The sequence below is a fragment of the Puntigrus tetrazona genome, chromosome 23 (genome assembly GCF_018831695.1).
Source record: "Puntigrus tetrazona isolate hp1 chromosome 23, ASM1883169v1, whole genome shotgun sequence".
In the NCBI taxonomy this organism is placed as follows: Eukaryota; Metazoa; Chordata; class Actinopteri; order Cypriniformes; family Cyprinidae; genus Puntigrus; species Puntigrus tetrazona.
The window spans coordinates 8,997,774-9,019,331 of NC_056721.1; the positions used below are offsets into that span (position 1 = coordinate 8,997,774).

Here is a 21,558-nt window from a genome sequence, read left to right on the forward strand (position 1 = left end):
CCTACCTTAAAAATTAAAAAATAAAACCGTTTAGAATTCTAAATTGCTGCCATATAATTAACGTGACCGGCACAATGTTCATTCAAAACAAACATCATTATACTATTAATATTTTAAAATGTCATGATGAGATCCTCTCAAAATACACAAAACAATATAAAAAGGTAATTTACTGAGCAATTAAAATAGAAGCTGCTTTAAAATATACCACATTTAAAATACCTTAAAATTGTATCGCTGATACATAGCACATAATTATATTTTATAATGAGACTAGACTTAAGGACCATTATAGTTAAATACTATTAAATCCATATATTTACTTGAAATAAACTAATAAATTAATCAAAAACACATCTTTCATTTCAGTAATAGTTTGTAAGCATTTCTCATTTTCTTTATACTTCATGTAAATAAAATATAATTATAAATAACAATAACGATGCACAATAACGTGTATGAATAAACTAATGACAAAAACAAAATGACTATACACGTGACCCTGGACCACAAAACCAATCTTAAATGTCAATTCTCCAAAACTGGGATTTGAAACCTGAATAACAAAGTTTTCCAATTTATGACAATATTTCACTCAGATACAACTATTTGAACATCTAGGATCTGAGGGTGCAAAAACGATTGGTATCCTGCCATCTATGAAATCATTAAACAATGTTATTTAATAAAGTAGTAAATAGTAAAATCTAGCTGCTAGCTACTCGACAATGAATTTAACAAAGAGTGAAAAGAAGTGCGACAGCTGTCATTGTGTGTGCATTACCATTTATTACAGTTCAAAGAGCTGGGTCCAAAAGAAGTTTGTAGCAAAGGAAGCAAATTCCTGTACAGATAAACCCTTTAAGTTACTGGAAAAACTCTTAATTTACGCTTAAGTCCAACAACTGGGGTTAATAGTAATAACAAGAGATGATAAACCTTTATGATCCAAAAAATGTTGGAGAACAGAACAAAAAAACATGATGTACTGGCATTCCTATGACGATCATGCTACAACACAGCTTCACATTCTTTGATTTGATCCTGGGTTTGAGCTCCGATTTAGATTTTAGTCAAAACGGTGTACATATGAGATTTCTATGCAAACCAACAGAATTCTAATACAGAGTCGATCACCACCTGATGCTCCACTGGTATGTTTCCATCACTTGACACCAACATCTATTGTATTTTCTACAAGACAGTCTAGAGCTTGTTAATTTGATTATTTAAAATATGTTGTATTCCTCCAACCGTATAAAATAAACAGCAGGTTTGTGACCGTAACATGTCTACAGCCAATGCTTTTTAATTCTACTGAGTGTAAAAATTGAAATACTGGTGTTACTTAACAACATTCTTCACAAACACGAAATGGTTTCCCCCTTCCTCAATGTTTTCCCTTAGCATCTGAACCACTAAAATGCATTCATGAGGACAAAAACAAAACGGGAAACGATTTCTTTATATCCAAACGTGTTAACTTTGGGGTGTGAGACCGTGCGCCCTTTCAGACCGGTATGTATGCAGACATACAAATTCAAAATCAAAATGTTTCAAAAGTCTAAACTTTATTATGTTTCAATTTAGAACCATGAGCCTGTCAGACAGCGGCTCGATAAAGAGGATAAAAGCGGGAAAACAATTTGGGTACTGTCATTTTTTTTCCTCTTTCTCCACTCTTCAGTTCACTTCCAGCGTGGTGAAAACATTTAAACTGCGGGGCAAGCTTGGCTCACTGAGAAAACTCAAATACGGCCGGTCTGCTTCTCTCTCATCCAGGCCTGGATGCGCTCCTTCAGCTCTGGGACTGTGGAGAGAGGGAAAAAGCATGGAGTCAGCGTTACACAGTCTAACAATTAAAAAAAGAGAAGTCACAGAGTGCATTTGGCAGCAGCGCTGGAAGAGGCAGCTCGTACGGTGCTTGTAAAGCTGTGTGAGGTTTGTACCTGGTTCCAGCATGCTCTCGGTGAGAGGCTGTCTGTTGAAGGGGTCAGTGGGAGAGTTCAGGAGGTGTCGCAGAATGATGGCTCGATCCATGATGTTGCCAGAGGGAAGTTGCACGGGATCGGTCATGAGAGTGTCCATCAGTGGGTCTGTTTAGACAGGATGTCAATGTTACTTACTCCAATCAGCTATTACATTTGTAGCTACACTACTGTCCAAAATTAATAGTTACTCCCTGCAAGGATGCAGTTCATGTGTTCTAAAGATCTTTATAATGCTACAGAAAAATGTACTAAAAGTAAAAGTAATAAGCAACATATTTTAATGATTTCTTAAGCACACTGAGCAATGGAGTAATGGCTGATAATTCAACGTTGCCATCAAATGAATAAATTGCATTTTGTAATATACTACAATTAAAAAACTGCTCATTTCGATTTGAATACTACTTCACACTATTACAGTTTTTTCTTTATTGCAATCAAATAAATGCAGATTTGATGAGCATAGGTGACTTCTTACCAAGCTTTAAAATGTTGAAAAATAGCTGAAGACTTGACGACTCTCACCTTTAAACTCATCTGGGGCGTCACTGTAATCCATCTCGGACTGAGAATTGCGGGCCACTATCTCCTCCACCTTCTCCAACAGCAGTTTAAATTTCTCAATAGCAATGGTGGATTTTATGCCCGCTTTTCTCATTTTTGAAATGACCTCTTCGAACAACTCCCTGCTGTATGACCGCTAAAAAAAGTGAGAGGAAAAAAAATTATTATTTTCTTGCATAAAACAGCATTTGCTGCCTAACCCCGCTAAACACCTTGATGAGCAAATACAGACCTGGTCATCTGCGATGGCTTTAGCAAATCGGGCACAGTCCAGCTGCAGATAAATGTCAGTGAGCTGATCCAGGAGCTTCTTTGGCTCAAAACCATATTTTTCTGGGTTTTCCACCTTCAAGTCTCGACATTTAGGCCCGCATAGCTGCTGCAGGTTATAGTTCAACATGGCAGCCAGACGAGGACCCAGTTCCTGTTCGAGACGACAGAAAATACATGATTCACCATAACAAGGAACCTTTTTTATTTCTGCGCGTCATCAATACATTTCGAATACGGCATTTGCTCTGTTAGTGTCGTTAAAAGCGCCCTCTCACACGTCCTCCGAATAAACTTAACGTTTTGACCCTGGCAACAGCTCAATTTTCCCTGAAGACTATAAATACCTGCAGAGAGCAGAGCCCAGATTCATTTACAGACAAGCAGCAGATTACAATCCTCATGCTTTCTCCCATTAACTAAACCTAAATTACGTTACTCCTTGGCGTTTCCTTAAGTGGATTTCTTTGTTGCCTGTTGAAATGTTCCTGAAACTATATTTCTACAGGCGTCTGCTTGTATAGGTTTATTAAAAGCTTCTTTTCATATAAACAACCTGTTTAGCTGCTGTTTCAAAGTCTAAGATTCTTTCTTTTTTCAAATTAAGTCTTGGTGAACAAAAAAACAACAATATCACCCTCAACATTTTTAACATCATAATAATGTCAAAATGTGTTTTTTTTTCTGAACTCACAGGCCTGAGGAATGGCTTCTGGACCTGTTTGGTGAGGATATGAAACATATCCACCGTCTCTGTTGCTAAAGCCAGGTACGATCGTGATACTCTCTCATCCTGAGTCAGCTGGGACTGTCGGCTCTGCTGCTGCTCCTGAAAAACAGAACATTTCACATGAAATTAAAGTCAAACTGAAATTGGAGAACAAACGTGTCATTCCAAGTAGAAACGCTCCTGCACAACCATTCCCTTTAAAAGCGGCTCCCTTTACTTTTAGCTTTAAAGCTATTGCTTTTTCCTCTAGAATAAAAGCGTGTTATTTCCATTACATACAATGCAGTTAAAAGAGTAGGGAACTGGATTATTGTAAGTTGTGATGCAGTATGTGCTGACCCTGGGAAGCTGGTCCCATTGCTCTTTATTCTTCATCTCCTCCTGGATCTCATGGATGCGTTTCAGAGACTCCAAACTCTCGTCCAGCAGAAAGGTTGTATCGTTAATTAGCATGTTAATGTAGCGCACAAACTGTTTACCAGAGCTGCAGAGAGAGAGAGAGAGAGACAAAAAAATATTTTATTTTATACAAATAGTTAAAATAGTTAATAGTTAACAAATAGTTAACAAAACATTTTACACTGAAATAATAAAAATGTCAAATAATAATTAAAATGTCAAATAAATCAGATATTTTTAAAGCCATTTTTCATTTTTATATGCAGTTTTGTATTTTTCAAATTAGTATTCTATCATTACGGATTTCTCAGAAGCATGATTATATAAAGACACAAATGCTGAATTAAAATAAAACTTGTTTTACACAGTATTAACTATGGTAAACTCACTTGAACTCCTCGAGGAAGGTGCCTTGGTGGTTAATGTTTTGCCATAGGCTTTTGAAAATGGTGCTGATGTGGTAACGGATTGTGAACTTGTCATAGAACTCGCTTGTGGCTCCAGTGTGCTCCACATCTAAGAAAGCACATCCGTTTACCAAAATTGCATAAAACAGACTTATCAAAAATATATGTTAGACCCCTTTTTACCTGTGTAAAACTTCATGAGTGCTGGTACAAGCTGATTGACAGACAGTGGGTGGTTCTCCATCATCTCAAAGAAACGCTGAGTGCGCGGCTGCACCGCAGGATTGGTGACGAACAGCACCTCCACCAGCTTGGCAATCAAGTATGGGTTCTTTATGTAATTTTGACTGCAAATGAAGACCACCAGGAAGGTCACAATGTCTTCAGTGCACGGCTCATAGAGAACCTGTGGAAAGTACCTTAAAAAAAAAAAAAAAAAAACAAGAAAAAAGAAAAGTCAGTTTTCACTCAAACTAAATTTGTTTTCTATCACTAGAACTTGCCTGTTTCAGTACTCTTGAAATAAACTTACTGCACAATAAAAAGCAAGAACTCAGCCACATCTTCAATGTAAAACTCCGGCAGTGCTGCAAAGCTTTTGGGGATTTCTGGGTTCAGAGGCAGGGTTACGCTGATAGGTGATAAAAGACAAGAAATCAGAACATAAGGATCTTGGCTACTAAGAATGTAAGGTGTATCTGAAGAGAAGAGGTTAAGTGAACAGACTGTGGGTAGGCAGGCTCCACCATACGCAGGATGAGCTGGATGAGCATACTGAAGAACTGGAGACATCTGCGCAGCAGGTTCTCGTCCAGCAGCCCTGCGTCTGCGCAGGCTTTAGAGCGCACCAGTTTCTGTCAACACAGACATTTACTTCATACTTCTGTTCTATATTCTAACACAAATTATTTTATATACATATACACACACATATACATACATATATAAAATATAAAACTATCTGATAAAATTTTTTTATTATTATTTCTAAATCAATATATTTATATTATATAAGTGTAATTTATTCTTGTGATGGCAAATCTGAATTGTTTTGATTGTGATCTAATATTCTGATCTTGTGCTTAAGAAACATTTATTGTTACTATGTTGAAAACGGCTGTGCTGCTTAATCATTTTAGTGAAAACCGATGATACATTTTCTCAGGATTTTTATTTTTAGAAAGTTCAAAAGGTAAAGCATTTATTTGAAAAAAAGATATTCTTATCTTTTTTTTTATACTACCAGAAATGTCTTTACCATCACTTTTGATAAATTAAAAATACAGTGTTGTCTGGAAAAAAAATAAATAAATACTCCAGGCTTTTGAACAAGTGTAAGTAAATACACTGTTCAATACCTCAAAACTAATGCTTTATGGCTAATAGAGCCTGTTTTTGCACAGGGCAAAGATCACGTTGACTAAAGATGACTAATAACTAATACTGGAACCATCGGCTACTTTCATTATCCGTTATAGATATAATGAAATATCAATCTCTCTAATCTCAAGAATACAGAGTGCTATTATAAGAAATCAGAACGTGTTTTCATTTTTCAAGAGCATGTAAAAACTTTTATAAAAAAATTTTTTTATTATTATTAAAGGATAACAGAATTCACCTTCAGCTGTGTTTTACATCTCTTCAGCATCTCCCGATGACGACTTGCCAAAGGGGAATCCTTCCACTGGTTCTCACTGTTCTTCAGCTCCTCCACAGTTCTGTAACACACACACACACACACACACACACACACACACACACACTCAGCCTTGTGCAAATTACCTCTTCTGACAGCTTAAATAAATAAAAAAACATCCACAGGAAGTATAATTGGCCCATCTAAGTGTTATACATGCTGCCAACAGCAGGGGTCACTGTGGCTCTGATCTGCCAGACATCATGAGGCAAAAACAATGCGAGCTGCCTTCTATCTCAATGTGAAGGACTTGAATCGCTGCCACTGATGCAGCACTAACACATGAGCTGATAATTCTGGCATTATGGACTAAGATGACTTTAGCTGCTCTACAATAGGACTGCAAGAAAATACCTTCTACAAGAGGCGCTGGGACAGGACAGGATTAGCCCGTCTCATCAGAAAGAGATTAAGGGCTTTTTCACAAAGCATGACAAAGAACATCATATCTATGATGGGCTATCTGACATAAGCAATGAGTAATGCAAGATGCTCCACTTTGAGAATCACCTTAACTAGCTAATCTCCATTACCCTTTTGTACTAGTGCAGACTACACAGTGGGCTGTTAATCAACATGGTTTTGGTAACAAATTGTTTGTTTTTTTTATGGCTGAATCTGTGCAAAGCACCTGTTCAGATCCCTGATGGCCCTCAGCCTCCGTATGTAGCGGCGACAGCACGGGAGGATGGACAGATGATGTGCGTGTAGCGTTAAGAAGAAGCACTCTGTTGGGAACTTGGGCTCCGAGAACTTGGACGGGTCTTCATCTGCGGAGGAATGAAAGTAACGGGAAATGGGTTGCCTGAAGTCGAACTGAGCCTCTAAAGCGTATAGTCTGTCCCAGGACGGCCCACACTCACGCAGCTCAGCGAGCCAGCTCTTCAGGTCCTCCATCGTGGCTTTGAGCCGGGTCTCTTCTGTGCTGACATTCAGCCGACACTTGGGGTGGAAGATGTAGAGAGGATCCACCGTTTCCAGCTTGATCTTCATGCTGAGTTGCTGCAACACCCACAGGAAGTTCATCATGAAGCCGTCTGTGGACACCAGCTTGTCGTCGGTCTAAAGAAAGGAAAATAATCGAACTGTTGTTATACCGCAAGGTATTTTTGCAGTAAGGTATTTTTAATAATTTGACATTTTCCCAACTTTGTTTACATTTACAAAAGCTTTTATTTTAAAAGAAGCACATATTGAATTAGACGTGCCTGCATTTGAGCCTTCTTCACATTACGATTCACCAGAGCTGCCATGTAGCTCAGAGCTGCTTCCCTTGTCTCTCCGTTCAACAAGATGTTGTGCAGGATTTTAAACAGATCTCCTTGGAAATCAGCACACACTCAGAATCACAAAATATTTCACTAAATCTCATTTCAGCATTCTAGTTCATTTGGACGCTCACTATGCTGAATGTTTTTCAATTTGGGGTAATTGGAATAATGACTGGAATATTTTAAAATTACAAAAATTTTATTTTTTAGTATTCTGATGATTGTTTTTTTGTTCCCTGAATGTGCCTTTATGTAAATCAGAAAGCATTAAACAGTCGAGGGAACCACTGTATTTTAAAGGTGACATATTATGATGTCCCCAGAATGTATCTGAAGTTTTAGCACAAAATACCCTACAGATCATTCATTTTGAAAATGCCTATTTTGAAGTGGAAGCAGAAACACTCAGATTTTGGTGCCTGTTTCTTTAAAGGCAAAGGAGCTGCTGCTCCACGCCACCTTTCCGGAACAATGCTGCGACATTACAGCTGGTACCTGCTAAAAACATCTGTTTTGGTTCTGATTATCATGTTCAATGCGCGCGCAGAAATAATGTATTTTGAAGCGTATTAAGCCTCGGATACATGGTTTTCTGAGTGGATACATCTGAAGGACACAGACAGAAAGCAGCTGACACAGCATGCGAGTACATGCGAGTAACTAAATTCTCATTCACACCCAAGTTCACACCCAAAAACACCGCTCAGTCAGTTATGTCTGTGAAGGTAAACAGCCTGGAAGGAAATCAAAGTTATTTACATTTATTTTAGATGTGTGTGGCAGCAGCAATATACAGTAAATAAATCTATAAGTCTACTCCTGTCGTCTCCTCCGAGGCTCTGTTAGCATGTTTTGCTCAAACATTCACCATGGCACTTGAACCAGAAACAGGCTGAACGAGAACGCAAATTCAGTCTCTGACAGCAGATGGCACTTAAGGAACAGCGGCGATAGTGTTTCCACTTTTTACTGCTGTATACAAAAGAGAGCTATGCTTTTAAATGCTATTTTAATATGCATCATATGGATGTAAGATGAAAAGAACATTCCATACGCATTTTCCTGAAAACAGTCAGTTCAGCTCAGAGATCCATTCGTATAATCCCCCAATTCAACAATTAGAATGTTCATTAGATATTTTGCACATGGAAAAGTGCTCTCCCTGCTAGTGTATTTTATCTTCAGTGACTCTGGCTTCTGTTAAAAGTTGTTTAAAAATGGTTTATTTGCCCAGTTTAAGAATTAGCTGTGTTTTTAATGGTTATTTCCCAATGGAATTTGAAAAAAAAACTAAGAAAATGGATTTCATAGGGCTCTCCATATGATTAAATGCTTAATGTAAAATATGCAACTTGCAATAAATGCACATTTTTAATCTTTCCCCAATCGAGTAAAGCTATACTTTTATAAGCGTATAAAAAAAAAGACCAAAAACGGAAGCTTCCACTTGCACCCCTGCTCTATAAAAAGAATCTCCCTCAATATTGAAGTAGCTCATTAAAAATGGATGAGTATGTGATATGATGGCCGCTCACCCTCGCAGACTCCAGATAATGCTGCAGTGACTGGCTGACCACACGGGTGTTCTCCATAGTGATGGCAGGGCCTGAGAAGTACTTGTCTCCCACTTTAGTCTGCAGCAAAACAGACATAACAATAAACTACTTTCCCGTCATCCTTCATCAATGCTACACTTTGTATTAGACTTATTTGTTTAAGGAGGGAAATGACTTACGTCATCCTCAGCAAACACAGAAAGACTGAAGAACGCTCCAAGGAAGGAGAGTCTTTGAATTTCTCTTCCTGTCCCGGGACTGAGAGGATCAGGACACCACAATGGCAGAGAGGTGATCTAAAAATACACGCAGACAGACAACATTAACAGCGAACTGCATAACCTGACTTGAATTCATAAGTTCCAACAAAACCTACCAAATTGCATACAGGGTGAGTCTTCCCAAACTTGATTTCACAGAGCTCAGCCAAAGCCTGTAAAAAAAAAAATACAATTTCAGTCATAGACAAAACAAAAGCTTACAAAGTCTTACACAGATTCAAAGGAGCGATCTGTGAAACGTGTCTGGAAGATCAGAGATACCTAACAAGAGTTCATATATAAATCAATGGTTGTTGCCTTATGATGCAGTCTTGTTCTTTAAAAAGAAGAATAAACAGGTTCTTACCATTAGAGGGAACTTGAAGTTGTCACTGTCAAAAGAACATTCTTTAACAGCTGAAGCAAGCCCTTGAAGAATGGGAACGAAGATCTGAAAGAAAAACAACTCTGATCAAATAAAGACAAAAGTTCCACACTTGACTTGTCCATTATGAAAGGACATTCAAACAGCTAACCCCAAAGCTACTTTTTGGTTGATACATTACAATAGAACAACTTGAGCCTTTTTCCAAAAGTATTTTATTCCTGTGATGGCCAAGCTGAATTTTCAACAATCATTATTCCAGTCTTCAGTCACGTGATCCTTCAGAAATCATTTGGTGCTCATGTAACATTTCTTTTTATCGATTTCTTTAAATGCTCTTTGATGAATAAAAGAAAAAAAAATGTGAAATGGAAATTTGTATACATTTGTCACTTTTGATTATTTTTAATGCAATGCTGCTGAATAAAAAAATATGAATTTCTTACTGAACCAACATTTTTGAACAGCAGCGTATCTGTATTTCTCATTTAAAAACTAACACTGACAAAATGCTTATAAAGTGTGCTCGTGCCATCTTCCTTAATAAAATGCTAATATGTCTAATGAACCACGAAACCGAACAGAAAGTACATACTGAGCCATCCTTACTAAAAACAAACAAATTAACCACTTAAAGAATATGTTTAATATCACTAGCAGTTTGGCATTAATAATAAAGACCCCTTGAGCTTCAAAAGTAATATGACGCAGCATGCAGCCTGTCTCCGTAATCTGCTGCAACTCCCACCTGTTTAAACACCTCCTCCTCCTGGTGAGTCATGCGCACCAACTCCTGGATGAAGCCGTACGGAAGGTTCCGGCACAGCATGTAGGGAACCAGCAGGGAGGGCTGTAGAGGGGCCCTATTTAAGGGCAAAGAGGAAAAAAAGGGGACGGCAATCTCATTCAAAATGCATTACACTTGTGTACATTCAAACTGACAGACAACATCAGGCAACAAACTCAAAATAGGACCGTTTTCACACTATGGAGCTTGATTCTGCTCTCCTCTTTTTACGCTCCTTGTAGGCATCGTCAGTGTGAGTACTAGCAGCAGATCATGTTTTGTAGCCAAGCAACAAATACAGAGGAGAGAGCTTAACGCATACAGAATAAAGATGCCAATTTCTGCTTAAACAGGCAGCCATCAAAAATGTTTATACTTTAAAAGACATATTGTAGAGTTTCACTTGCACAAACTGTAGGACTGCAAATTTTTTTAAAAATGAGCACTTGTGTTTGGACCAAAACAAAGATTAAAGACTTAGATCCACAACGAGGTTTAATTTAAACATGCCTTCAAAAAAAAAAGACATTAGAATGCTTTAAAAAAGGCTGCTGAACCGACCTGGGCTGTGTGAGGGCACCTTGAAGCACTAGTGCAGCATGGGAAATGCACTGGGAACGAATGTTGCTAAGCAGCTGACTGACAGCTGGCTGGCTGCACATCTGAAAAAGAAAAGCATATGAATATCACTCTGCCTGAACGCAGACCAAATACCCGGAGCTTGAAGCTCAAGGTCAACAACCAAAAGCTACATGAAAGAATAATGAGAAAAGATTTGTTTTCCATGCAATTATAATTGCATTACACTACACAACCTGGTATTTAAAGTTAGCCGCATAATAGAATAAAAAGAAAAAAAAAATTTGGTTACTTATTTCTTACTTGAGTAACATTTCATGGATTGGATGGATTGATAATAGTACTGAAATGGTGTCATAAACAAACAGGCATTTCATGAAGCAACACGCCACAACAATATCTTGTTGTTCTTAATTGATTATAAGAGCATCATGTCTGTACTGTAGACAGGGTAATAAATGAGAACAACACGAAAGACTCATGCCAAAGAGGGAATTACCCTAGGCTTGATAAGACATGTCTTTCACTTTCACCTGCTCAACTCTCTCCTCCTGTTTTGACCTACTGGCAAATGTTTTCTCAAGAATAGTTAAAGTAAAGAGTTACTTTCCTATAATGCTCGTTACACTGGAACATAATTATATTGGCTGAGTCCAGAATTAATATTGTAGAAATGCGTCTACAGCGTTAATCAGCAGCTACCTTTGGGGCCTTCCTCTCTTCCATTCCCACACTGTCAAAACGCTCGATGAGGTAGTTGAGCATCTCCGTCTCTTTACAGGACTCTATGGTAAAGCGGTCGCTACCTGAGTCTCCAGCCATCCCTCCTCCGGATGCACCCAGGCTAAAGAGAGAAAGAGAGAGTTATGAGAGATTAATACCATCTTCAATAAAATTAAAAAGAAAAAAAAGGACTGAGTGTAGATGAACCTTCTGGGGAAAAACCCAAAGTGAGTAAATGACTAAAACCGCATAGCTTTAGCCACCAAGGAGATGTCTTTCATATTTAAATGTTTCCATTTTTCTCTAGCCACCAAGCTAATATCAAAATAATAATCTTTAGATCTGCTATGACATCAGATATAAATGAAGGTTTATCTCCATTTCAAGCAATGATTAGATCAAACCTGCGCCACAAAGCAAGCTGTGTTTGGTGATGAGACGCCTTGAAAAATCATATCCTGGCCATTTTACATTGCTGTTCACAAGTTTGAGGTCAGTAAGAGTTATAAAAAAATAAAAGGAAAAAAGTCTATATGCATATACAAAGACAATTCAACAAAGGCACAATAAAGTGATCAAAAGTCAATGTATCATGGTTTGCAGAGAAAAATATTAGGCAGCATAACTGTCCCTAGCTATACACCAAATCATCACATTAGATTGATTTCTGAAGAATCATGACACACTGAAGGCTAGGGTAATAGCTGCTGAAAATTCAGCCTTTCAATGACAGGAATAAACTACAATCTTAAAATACTGTTTCACAATATTACAGTATACTATGGAAGCCCATTTCTGCAACAGAATAAATTTAAACATTAAATTAAAAAAAACAATTTAAATTGCAAATGTGAGTTTACATCTCACAATTCACAACCTGCAATTCAATTTTGAAGTTAAAAATATTTCTAACAGCTGCAAGTTCATATCTCACAAATTTGTGTTACAAAGTCAGAAGTGATAAATATTACACTCCCAATTCTGATTTAAGTCTGGGAGATATAAACTATAAACTGGGAGATATAAACTCAATTCTAAGAAAAAAAAAAAAAAAAAAAAAAGCAAATTTACTTCTCTCATTTCCGACTTCATATCAGAACTGTGACTTAACACCACACAATTGCGAGTTTTCTCAGAATTTTGAGAAGAGTCACAATTCCCTTTTTTATTTTTCATTCAGTACTGGAAACGGGCTTCCGTAGTTTACTATATTTCAATGAAGTAAATGCAGTCTGGGTGAGCACTAGAGACTTCATTCAAAAACATCTTCAACGGTAATGTACAAAAGCTCCAACAGAAGAAATTTAGCATTTTTCATTAACTGGACGAATTTCAATATTGTATTACATTCTCATTAATTTTTCTTTTTACCCCTGTGTTTAGTGGCCACCATTTGTCACTAGATCCTTTGAGATGGATGTTAATACCATGAGTAAACGACGGCAAAAAGTGTGACAAGAGGACAACAAAAGCAGGCCTCTAATACTTGCGTCCCCCTGCAGGTCTTTGGTCATGAGACAGCATGCATTAGTGAACTCTAGGGTGAGACAACACTCCACAGCAGGCTTCTGGCTCTCATTAGTTCTGTTACACAGTCAGCTAGCATTATCCGATCGCCGGGCAATCAGTCCTCCACCAACACTGTTATCCAGCACACACGTCCTGTGTGGGAGTTTAAAGGTCCGCTGGCTCACATTTCTGTCGCGAGCTGAATTGGTCTAAAAAGTCCTTGTGCAATGAACACCGTTCGAGCTGACAGCAAAGATCTGTCCGCAGAAAAGCTGAATTTGTCAAACCGATGAGATCACGTGATCAAACTCCACTATTTGCTGTCATTCTTTTAGCCCGTTGGGGGTGCCAAAACTGGGCACAGCGGGCTGTTGTTAGTGGCCAGGCAGCACGCTGAAGCATGCAACACACGTTGGCACTGATACCTGGACCCAAACTGAACCCTTGAAAAATCCTCCTCTTCCTCCTCCTCCAGCTCTTCATCACTGCTGTCCTGAGGCAAGTCGGACAGGGCGAAGAAGAGGAGAGAGAAAGGGCTGGTGTGGCCGCGGTGTGTGAATGGAAGCAGACAGGTAGGCTGAATAAAAACACAAAGACTACAAAAGACAACTTCACATCTAACAGGGTGTAAAAGGTACCTAGAGGGCATCCGGGCGGCTAGCGCAGTCCTTCTGGCCACAGTGCTGGGAGAGCCGGGGAGGATGGGGAAAGGCATGGAGGTGTGGGTGCTATGGTGTCTAGGGGAAGGGCTGGAGGGTATACCTGAAGTCGTAGGGGGCGTAAGCATACCAGATGGAGTAGATCTGGGGTTTGGGCTTATGGGGATGGACGAGCTAAGGGAGTAGGGCCGGTATCTCTGGGAGATGGGCAGAGGGGCGGATGGAGAGGGAGGTGGAAGGCTGGTGGGAGGGCGAGAGACAGGAGGACTTGGGGGAACTAGGAGGGCGGCTGCAGAAGCCGGTGGGACAGATGGAGCACTCATTCTGGCAGAGCTCAGAGCGAGTGGGTTTGGGCTACAACCGTAAAGACTGAAAACAACAAAGACATCGATGAAAATGAAGGCGGAAACACAGAAGGAGGAGGAAATTTAAAGAGAAATCAAGAATGTGAGACAAAGGGGTGTAGGTGGATGTGTGCACCGCTGGCCAAAAGTTTGGAATTATGGTTTGTTTTTATTTTTTAAAAGAAGCCATGGCTGCATTTTTTGTTAAAAATATGATAAGCAATGTTAATATTCATACAATTTAAAATAAACGTTTTAATATATTTTTAAATATAACACATTTTTGTGATGGCAAATTAAAATGTTTGGCAGTCATTATTCTTGAATTCATTGTCACATGCTCCTTTGAAAACGATTATAATGTGCAGCATATAGTGCTCAATTCTTATTTTTATTAATATAAAAAAAGTTGACCAATAACAATTGAGCACCAAATCATCATTTTAGAAGGATCATGTGACACTGAAGAGTGAAGTAATGGCCACTGAATGCAGCTTTACAATAGCTGGAATAAATTAAATCTTAGAATATAATTAAAACAATATTTCTGTTTTTACTGTATATTACATTCTACATTAGAATACATTCTAATATATGCAGTCTTGGTGAGCATAGGAGACTTCCTTCAAAAACATTTACAACGTCTCAATTAGTCCAAACCTTTGACCACCAGTGTAGGTGGACACATAATGTGAGCTAACACACTTGCCTGGAAAGAGAGCTGGCACCGAATGAACCAGCGCAGGGCATCATGGGACTGCCGCTCTGGCTGGAGGGTGGGACGAGAGTCAGGTGACGGTCTGGGGATCTGGCAGCGGTAATTGGCTGAGATGTGGCGGTCAAGCTGGCGAATGGGTTACAGTCACGTGATCGGGTGGACATCATTAAAGCCTCCATTAAAATCTGTCCGATCAGGTCTTTGAAGTCAGAGTAAACTAGAGGAAGAAAGCACAATGAAATTAAATTCCAGAGAAATCAGAATTCTCTCTTACATCCTTTATAGCTTTGTCCATACCATCCCTAGGGTTCTTCTGGAATTCAGCAGCAAGTGAGGGAAGGAAGATGACATCACGGTCCTGTTCCTTCCAAGAGACACGCAAGATCTTACAGATGAGGTGCAAAGCCTGCTCTTCAGAGACATCAGAGCTGGATGAGGAATCCTGCAAATATTAAATCAAACATGTCACCTAAAAATACTTTGTATTAGTGGTTCTCAAACTCTGTGACTTACAGAAAATACAGAAAACTATCACTTTTAGATTACCTTTGCTATCATCTAAGACTCAAAACGCATTAACAAAAACACTAATACCTTGTTAAATGTTTTTTTTTTTTTTTTAGACAAACAGTATATAATTTTAATATGCCACTTATCAGTTATCTACCGTTAAATAAAATAATTATTTTTATTAGCGCATCTGCTTACCTTCTCAGCCAGGTTCCTTTTCTCTCTGCGATCACTGTCTTCCACCTCCATATTCTCAATTCCTGAGTCCACATCTACTTGGGACATGCTGAAGACCACAAAAGTAGAAGTTCAACCCTTGAATTGTCAATCAATATAACTTTAGCAAAAAAAAAAAAAAAAAAAGGTACAATAGAAGAGGGTTAACTTAATATATAAAGTTCAAGTTGTATGTATTTATCCTTATATGTACATTAGAAATTATATGGTTGTAGTACAAAAGCATTTGCAATTCAACAGTAGAGAGATTCTGCAGATTAAAGAGACTGCTTGATGTGAGATACAATACTTCACCTCCAGCACAATCTCTCAGTTTGAGTTCTTACGTCATGCTCTAACTTTGATTAGGAGTGCAGAGAGGACAAAGGTTCACGGCTGTCTCTCACCTCTTCTCGCAGGAGGCTGTGTCGATGTCCATGCTCTGGGAGCGGGACAGGGATTGGGACTGTGTCTCCAGACTGTTAGATGGAGAGCTAGAGAGAGAGCTGACCCCTTCGCTGCTCTGGCTGCGGTAAGCAACCCCTGCGGTAATGGAAATCACAAAAGGAGGAACTTTATTTGAGTACGAACCTGCTGATTGTGTCATGGAAAAAACAGGCTAAGCTGCAATCAAGCTCAAGAAAAACTTTCTAAAACTTTCATGGCTGGAATATAAACCACATAGTTAAAGTTTAACTAAAATACGTTAATTTTGAACATCTAAACATGTAATGAAAATAGCTTGCTAAAGCTCACTAAATCTTCCAAGGTTTGCAAAACTGGAAATCTTTTACGCAGAAAAAAATGAATGAGTTGGGGAGGGACTTAATCTACAATTCATGAAGCACATAAATACATATATATATAAATATACACACACACACACACACACACACACATATACATATATATATATAAAATGCAATTTAATGCAATTGCAGCCCTGTTTCACAGGCAAAATATAGTCACTTCCAGTCAATTAGAATTCGCACCGAATTTGATGTTAGGACATAAGACTAACCTTTGCATCACCTTTGGGTTGGTCAAGTGATGAATTTTCCATGTTGACCAACAGAAAGTTGCTTTGTTTGAAAGTGACTAGTGTCAGCTGTGCTTCATACATTGCCAATTGTGCTACTGTGACCTCATTTTAATGTTTCAATGCAAACACATTGTTAAATAAATACAGAAAGGCACAATTAATCATAATTTGATATGCAAGTCTATGCTATAAAGACGAATTACATAATGCAATTATCACATCAACATCGTCATTATTAACGTTGGTTACATTTAAAATGCTAGAAATCTAAATGAAAGCTAAATTGCATTTTAAATGTACAAGTGTTTACAAATCAAATCAGCCAAGACTAAAATAATTAATAAAAACAAGCAATTTTGGATGGATTACCTGCAATGGTTTATTACTTGAGGTTAGAGGTTAACAACAAACCTAACCAGAATGTATGATTAAAGGATTTTTATAGAGGAGTGAATGCACTGGACCTGGTTTCTGTCTTATGATTGATTACATCTCAATGCTATAGCTTCTTTCTGGAACGTATACAACAAAGAGCAGACCTGTGCCAGAACAGCTTTTTCATGTGGCTGTGGATATTATGTGCTCAAAGACCTAGAATAATGTGTGGTAGTGGGCACAGGACAGTGTTGTTTCCAGTGACGACACACACCAGCTCAAAACACTTATTCAATCCCCTATTTCGATTTAGCAAGGCTCCAAGGTAATTAAGCATGTAATCATAAAGACTTTAACTGAAATGCTTTTTAAATGAACAGTAGATCTGTGCCAAAAACAAAAAGAAAAACAAGCAAAACTTGTTTTGATCAAATGTGCGATACAAACCAAACTACGATAAGAAACAAATTAGCATAATTCAAAACCAACCAATACAGCTTAATTTGAATGTGATGTTTTCGGTCTCAATATAAAATACAGCATTAAAATTAGCTCATCTACGAGACAATAAAAGACCAAAGGTCTTTGGGCTGTAAAAAGGGGACCATAGCACAACAGGAACAGCCTTGCCTGTCTATGTGCCCTTATTTAAACCCTGACCAAGGCTGTGCCACCTCCATGACTGTGCAATTTCTCTACAGTAAGACGCAGAGAGCCAGAAATCACTTACCTTAATATCAACACTGATCAAAAAATCTTTAAAACAAGGACACTGATTCGATCACTACAGTGAAGTACAAACAGTTAATGCTATACAGCTTGAGTAATAAAGCTTCGTCCACACAAGATTACAAATAAGCCACTTCAAACCTCAATATTATTACATTGGTAATTTTATCCTCAACATTTTACACTAAGACAAGATTACAGTCATAGAAAAAAAATTTTAATTACCATACAACGAACCTACAATGGGATTTCAAATACAACTCGGCTCAAATGCACCGTGTGCCCATAAAATACCCAGTATTTATAATTAATAAACCTGAGTAGAATGACCTGCCAAACTGCACGAGAGCTGCCTGCAACCTAGTGAATAAATCTGTATAAAACGGCATTGATCCAGTCAGGTGCAATATAAAAATCATGTTTCGTGCCTGGAAAAATCCCCTGAACACAAAAGCTGCATCTGATATCACACGATCTGCTTGCATTTGTAAAAATGAGAATCAGAACATTGGAATTGCCCTTAAAGTTAGACTATAACATTTTATTCTCTCAAATAAAAATGATCATTTCAAAGACAGGGATCAATAATAGCAATGCTTTTGTCAGTAATGATGATTTATTCAATTAAAATTTGTTTTCTATTTAAATATTTTAAAAGGCCCCTATTATGCCTTTCCAATACAGCCATTTATGCAGTGTGTAATGTAGCTGTATGTGAATGTAAATATCCTGCAAAGTGCACTGTAAATAAGTGTCTACCCCCAAAAAAATTTTTTTTTTATTTTTATATATATATATATATGCATAATCCCTGCCTATGCTCTTGAAAGATTCAGAACCCAGTTTATTTGGACCAGCAGCTCCACTGAATCACCACCTGTATGATAAATAATTGATGCTTATATTTCCATCTCACGTTCAAAATACAGAAGTATGGCATTTGGCCTATTGTTTCCGACGGGCTATATGTGGTACAGACCAATCACAACAGACAAGGCCATATGACCAATCAGAGCAGAGTAGGCTCACGGAAAAGGATGAGTTTGAAGAAACTGCTTCGAACAAATCATTTGAGAATAGCTGGAAAATGAGGTGATATTAAATGCATAATTTATGAAAACAAAAGCACTTTCTTAGCTTGGATGCATGTAAAACTTTACTAGGAGACTCCCAAAACAATATTAGGGACCTTAAAACTGGCACAATATGGATTGGAAATGCCACATTTTTATGTATCCTTGGAATGCATCTAATTTTAAATCTATAAAAACATGTATTTGAAATCGAAATATTCTGCAACGTTCTAAACGTCTTTTCCATCACTTTTATTAAATGCAATGCATCCTTGTTGAAAGTCTTTGAATGATAAAGTCAACACAGCACTTACCCGAGGCCCCCATAGGAGAGGTGGCAGGGGTGACATTTTGGGCATTTAGGCCTAGAGTGTGAGATGGAGCTGGTGGGACAGGCTGTGATGATGCCCCGGAGGGCCCTGGCAAGGGTCCTGGGGGAGTTTCTCTCTGTGGGGATGTCAAAGGGGTGCTGAGAGGGGTATTGGGCTGTGACGTCTGCCCTCCGGCTAACCGGGCCAGTCGCCTTCTACGGATCTAAACAGAGCAAATTAATTACAATTCAACCCAATTACAAATCAATAATGAGCGATGGTTTACAGTCTGATGACATTAACTGCTCTTAGTTGGTAAACATAATGGCAATATATATAATTTCTCACGTTTTAGGCGAACAGTAGCATGTATTTAAAGTCCTAAAGCTGTCACTATTTAACTGCTTTAGTGACAAATCAGCTCTACACAGCAGATTTGAGATGGAGAAGACCTCAGCTTCCACAGCAAATAAAGTGAAAGGGCAAGGACATAAAATGCATGATCAAATTAATCAAAAATGCACAAAAAGGGTAAAAAAGCAGTTAAAATCAGCAAAGGATGATGCACCTCAGTGCACAGATATAATGCTTCTGCAACGCATTTTCAATTGTACATGATTTAGAACTTACATTGAATAGCTAAGATGGTATCCAACACAGAATAAACGCAAATAAAAATCACTATTTCAGCTTACTTTGAAAAATGTGTATCAGCTCTGGCTGAAATTAAGAGCCAGGGTAAATGGCTGATATTCATATAGAGTATTAGTTTAAATTAATATAAGAAAGGTGAAGAAAAACAGCTTTGCTGGTCTTAGCTGGTCTCCCAGCCAATCCAGCTCAAAAGTGAGACCAGCAAACCTGCATAGACTGGTTTAAGCCGTTTTTCAGGTCATAGCTGGGAAGAGTTCGGTCTTAATTTACAGCAGAACAACTAAACACAAAGCCCTGACTGTAAATACACACCAGTATCATCAAATAAAATCCAACAGTGCCAAATAACAATATCCAAAACCTGAAACCAGGAGTTTTAGGTGATGAAACTCACTTGCAATCAATATTACCATAAATTGCAACGTTTTTTCCCCGAGTTAAACCAAAGGTTTTAAGCTTCAACAGCTGACCCCATGATAAATATACTGACCTGACGCCTGACAAAAAGCTTGTTGCGCATGATTTTACTTTCTAAACCAGATGCCATTTAGTGAAACGCATACCCTTGTAAAAGGTAACCTTGATAATTGCAGATTTTATCACGACTGTAAGTTAAATTGATCAAACATCTGGTCTAAAATGAATTTTATTTCTTCACACGACAGTCTTTCAGCCATTTTGGATTCCCAGTGAAGAAAATCTTCACAAAAGAAAATTTAACTTGTCAACTGGTTACACGCTCCCCGGCGACTGAAAACGATAAGGGTGTTATTTTGATTGTGAAAATAAAAAATTTGAAAAAAGGCAGATGATCGAGGCTTTGTGGCAGATGCAGTTTGTCAAACGTACCACTTGCTAACGAGCTGACTGAAAATAACCTCAGTGTTCTCGTTTAATTCGCTTCTATATCGGCGCTTAAGTGGCTCAAAAACAGATTCATAACATAGCCCAATAAAAGCGAAATAAATTTAATCTGGATATACTGAGCTGTTGATTAGCCGGTGTCCTGTTAGCTTATCCCATCATTACTGCGATTGAAAAAGGTGACAATGACAAGCCAATAAGCCTTTAATAAACCACAAAAACACAACAGTCATGCCATAACAAAAGCGGTTTCGACTGCAAATACAACAAACCGTGTCAAAATAGCCTTACCTCTTCAGGACTCAGCTGCTCCATTGCCTTTCTTTTAATTTTCAGCTTAATTATGTTGCTAGCCAGTCAGCTAGCTTCCTTATAAACACCAAAAGTGCATAGTCTGAACCATAAAACAAATATCAATGAGCTGTGATTGTCTAATTTAAATCTTTATATTAAAACATCAAACGCGCGTTGCTGTTTTTTTACGCTCGAAAAGGGTTATCTTCGGTTTCTGTTAAGAATGAAACAAACACAAAAGTATTATTCGTCAAAACACCGACGCGGCCATTTTGGATCTGGGGTCACGTGACGCGAGATCGACACATTCCAGGCTGCGGCAGTTCAGGAAACTGATTTCACTGCTGAGGGGACCTCAAGAGACTTGTTTTCTTCATAACCAAGTCTTATTAGGTTGAATAAAATGCTACTGATATGTCCTATCCAGCTATTATATAGCTTACAAAGGATTGATCATGACAACAATCCTATTTACGCTTGAATAAATAAATAATAAAAAGATAATATTGCATCATTTGGTCGTGATGTAATAATCATGAATCGCTCCCTATCTTTATATTTTTTCTTTTAAAGGTTACTTTTGTTTTTATAAAATGTATTATCTTCATTTGTTCTTTTAATCATCCCCAGGATAAAGAC

General features: G+C 38.1%; 1 protein-coding gene across 2 annotated transcripts; it reads right to left on the reverse strand.

Moving 5' to 3' along the window:
- Positions 1–1,552: 1,552 nt before the first annotated feature.
- ube4b (ubiquitination factor E4B, UFD2 homolog (S. cerevisiae)) lies at positions 1,553–21,209 on the reverse strand. 2 transcript variants are annotated; one of them, XM_043224686.1, is made up of 29 exons: positions 20,917–21,209; positions 19,111–19,330; positions 15,985–16,120; positions 15,560–15,647; positions 15,149–15,293; positions 14,843–15,068; positions 13,769–14,158; positions 13,556–13,666; positions 11,601–11,742; positions 10,881–10,981; positions 10,281–10,395; positions 9,515–9,598; positions 9,264–9,320; positions 9,067–9,183; positions 8,867–8,965; positions 7,269–7,382; positions 6,924–7,122; positions 6,692–6,830; positions 5,983–6,082; positions 5,088–5,215; positions 4,894–4,992; positions 4,545–4,780; positions 4,344–4,470; positions 3,895–4,039; positions 3,520–3,654; positions 2,788–2,979; positions 2,517–2,691; positions 1,950–2,096; positions 1,553–1,810 (listed from the first exon to the last, which is right to left on the reverse strand). In XM_043224686.1, exons 1-29 carry the CDS (start codon positions 20,938–20,940, stop codon positions 1,749–1,751), a joined length of 4,053 nt encoding a protein of 1,350 aa, XP_043080621.1. In that variant the 5' UTR covers positions 20,941–21,209; the 3' UTR covers positions 1,553–1,748. The 2 variants fall into 2 exon arrangements, with proteins under 2 accessions (XP_043080621.1, XP_043080622.1); XM_043224687.1 differs by lacking the exons at positions 13,556–13,666; positions 13,769–14,158 and having other exon boundaries at positions 20,917–21,208.
- Positions 21,210–21,558: the final 349 nt, after the last annotated feature.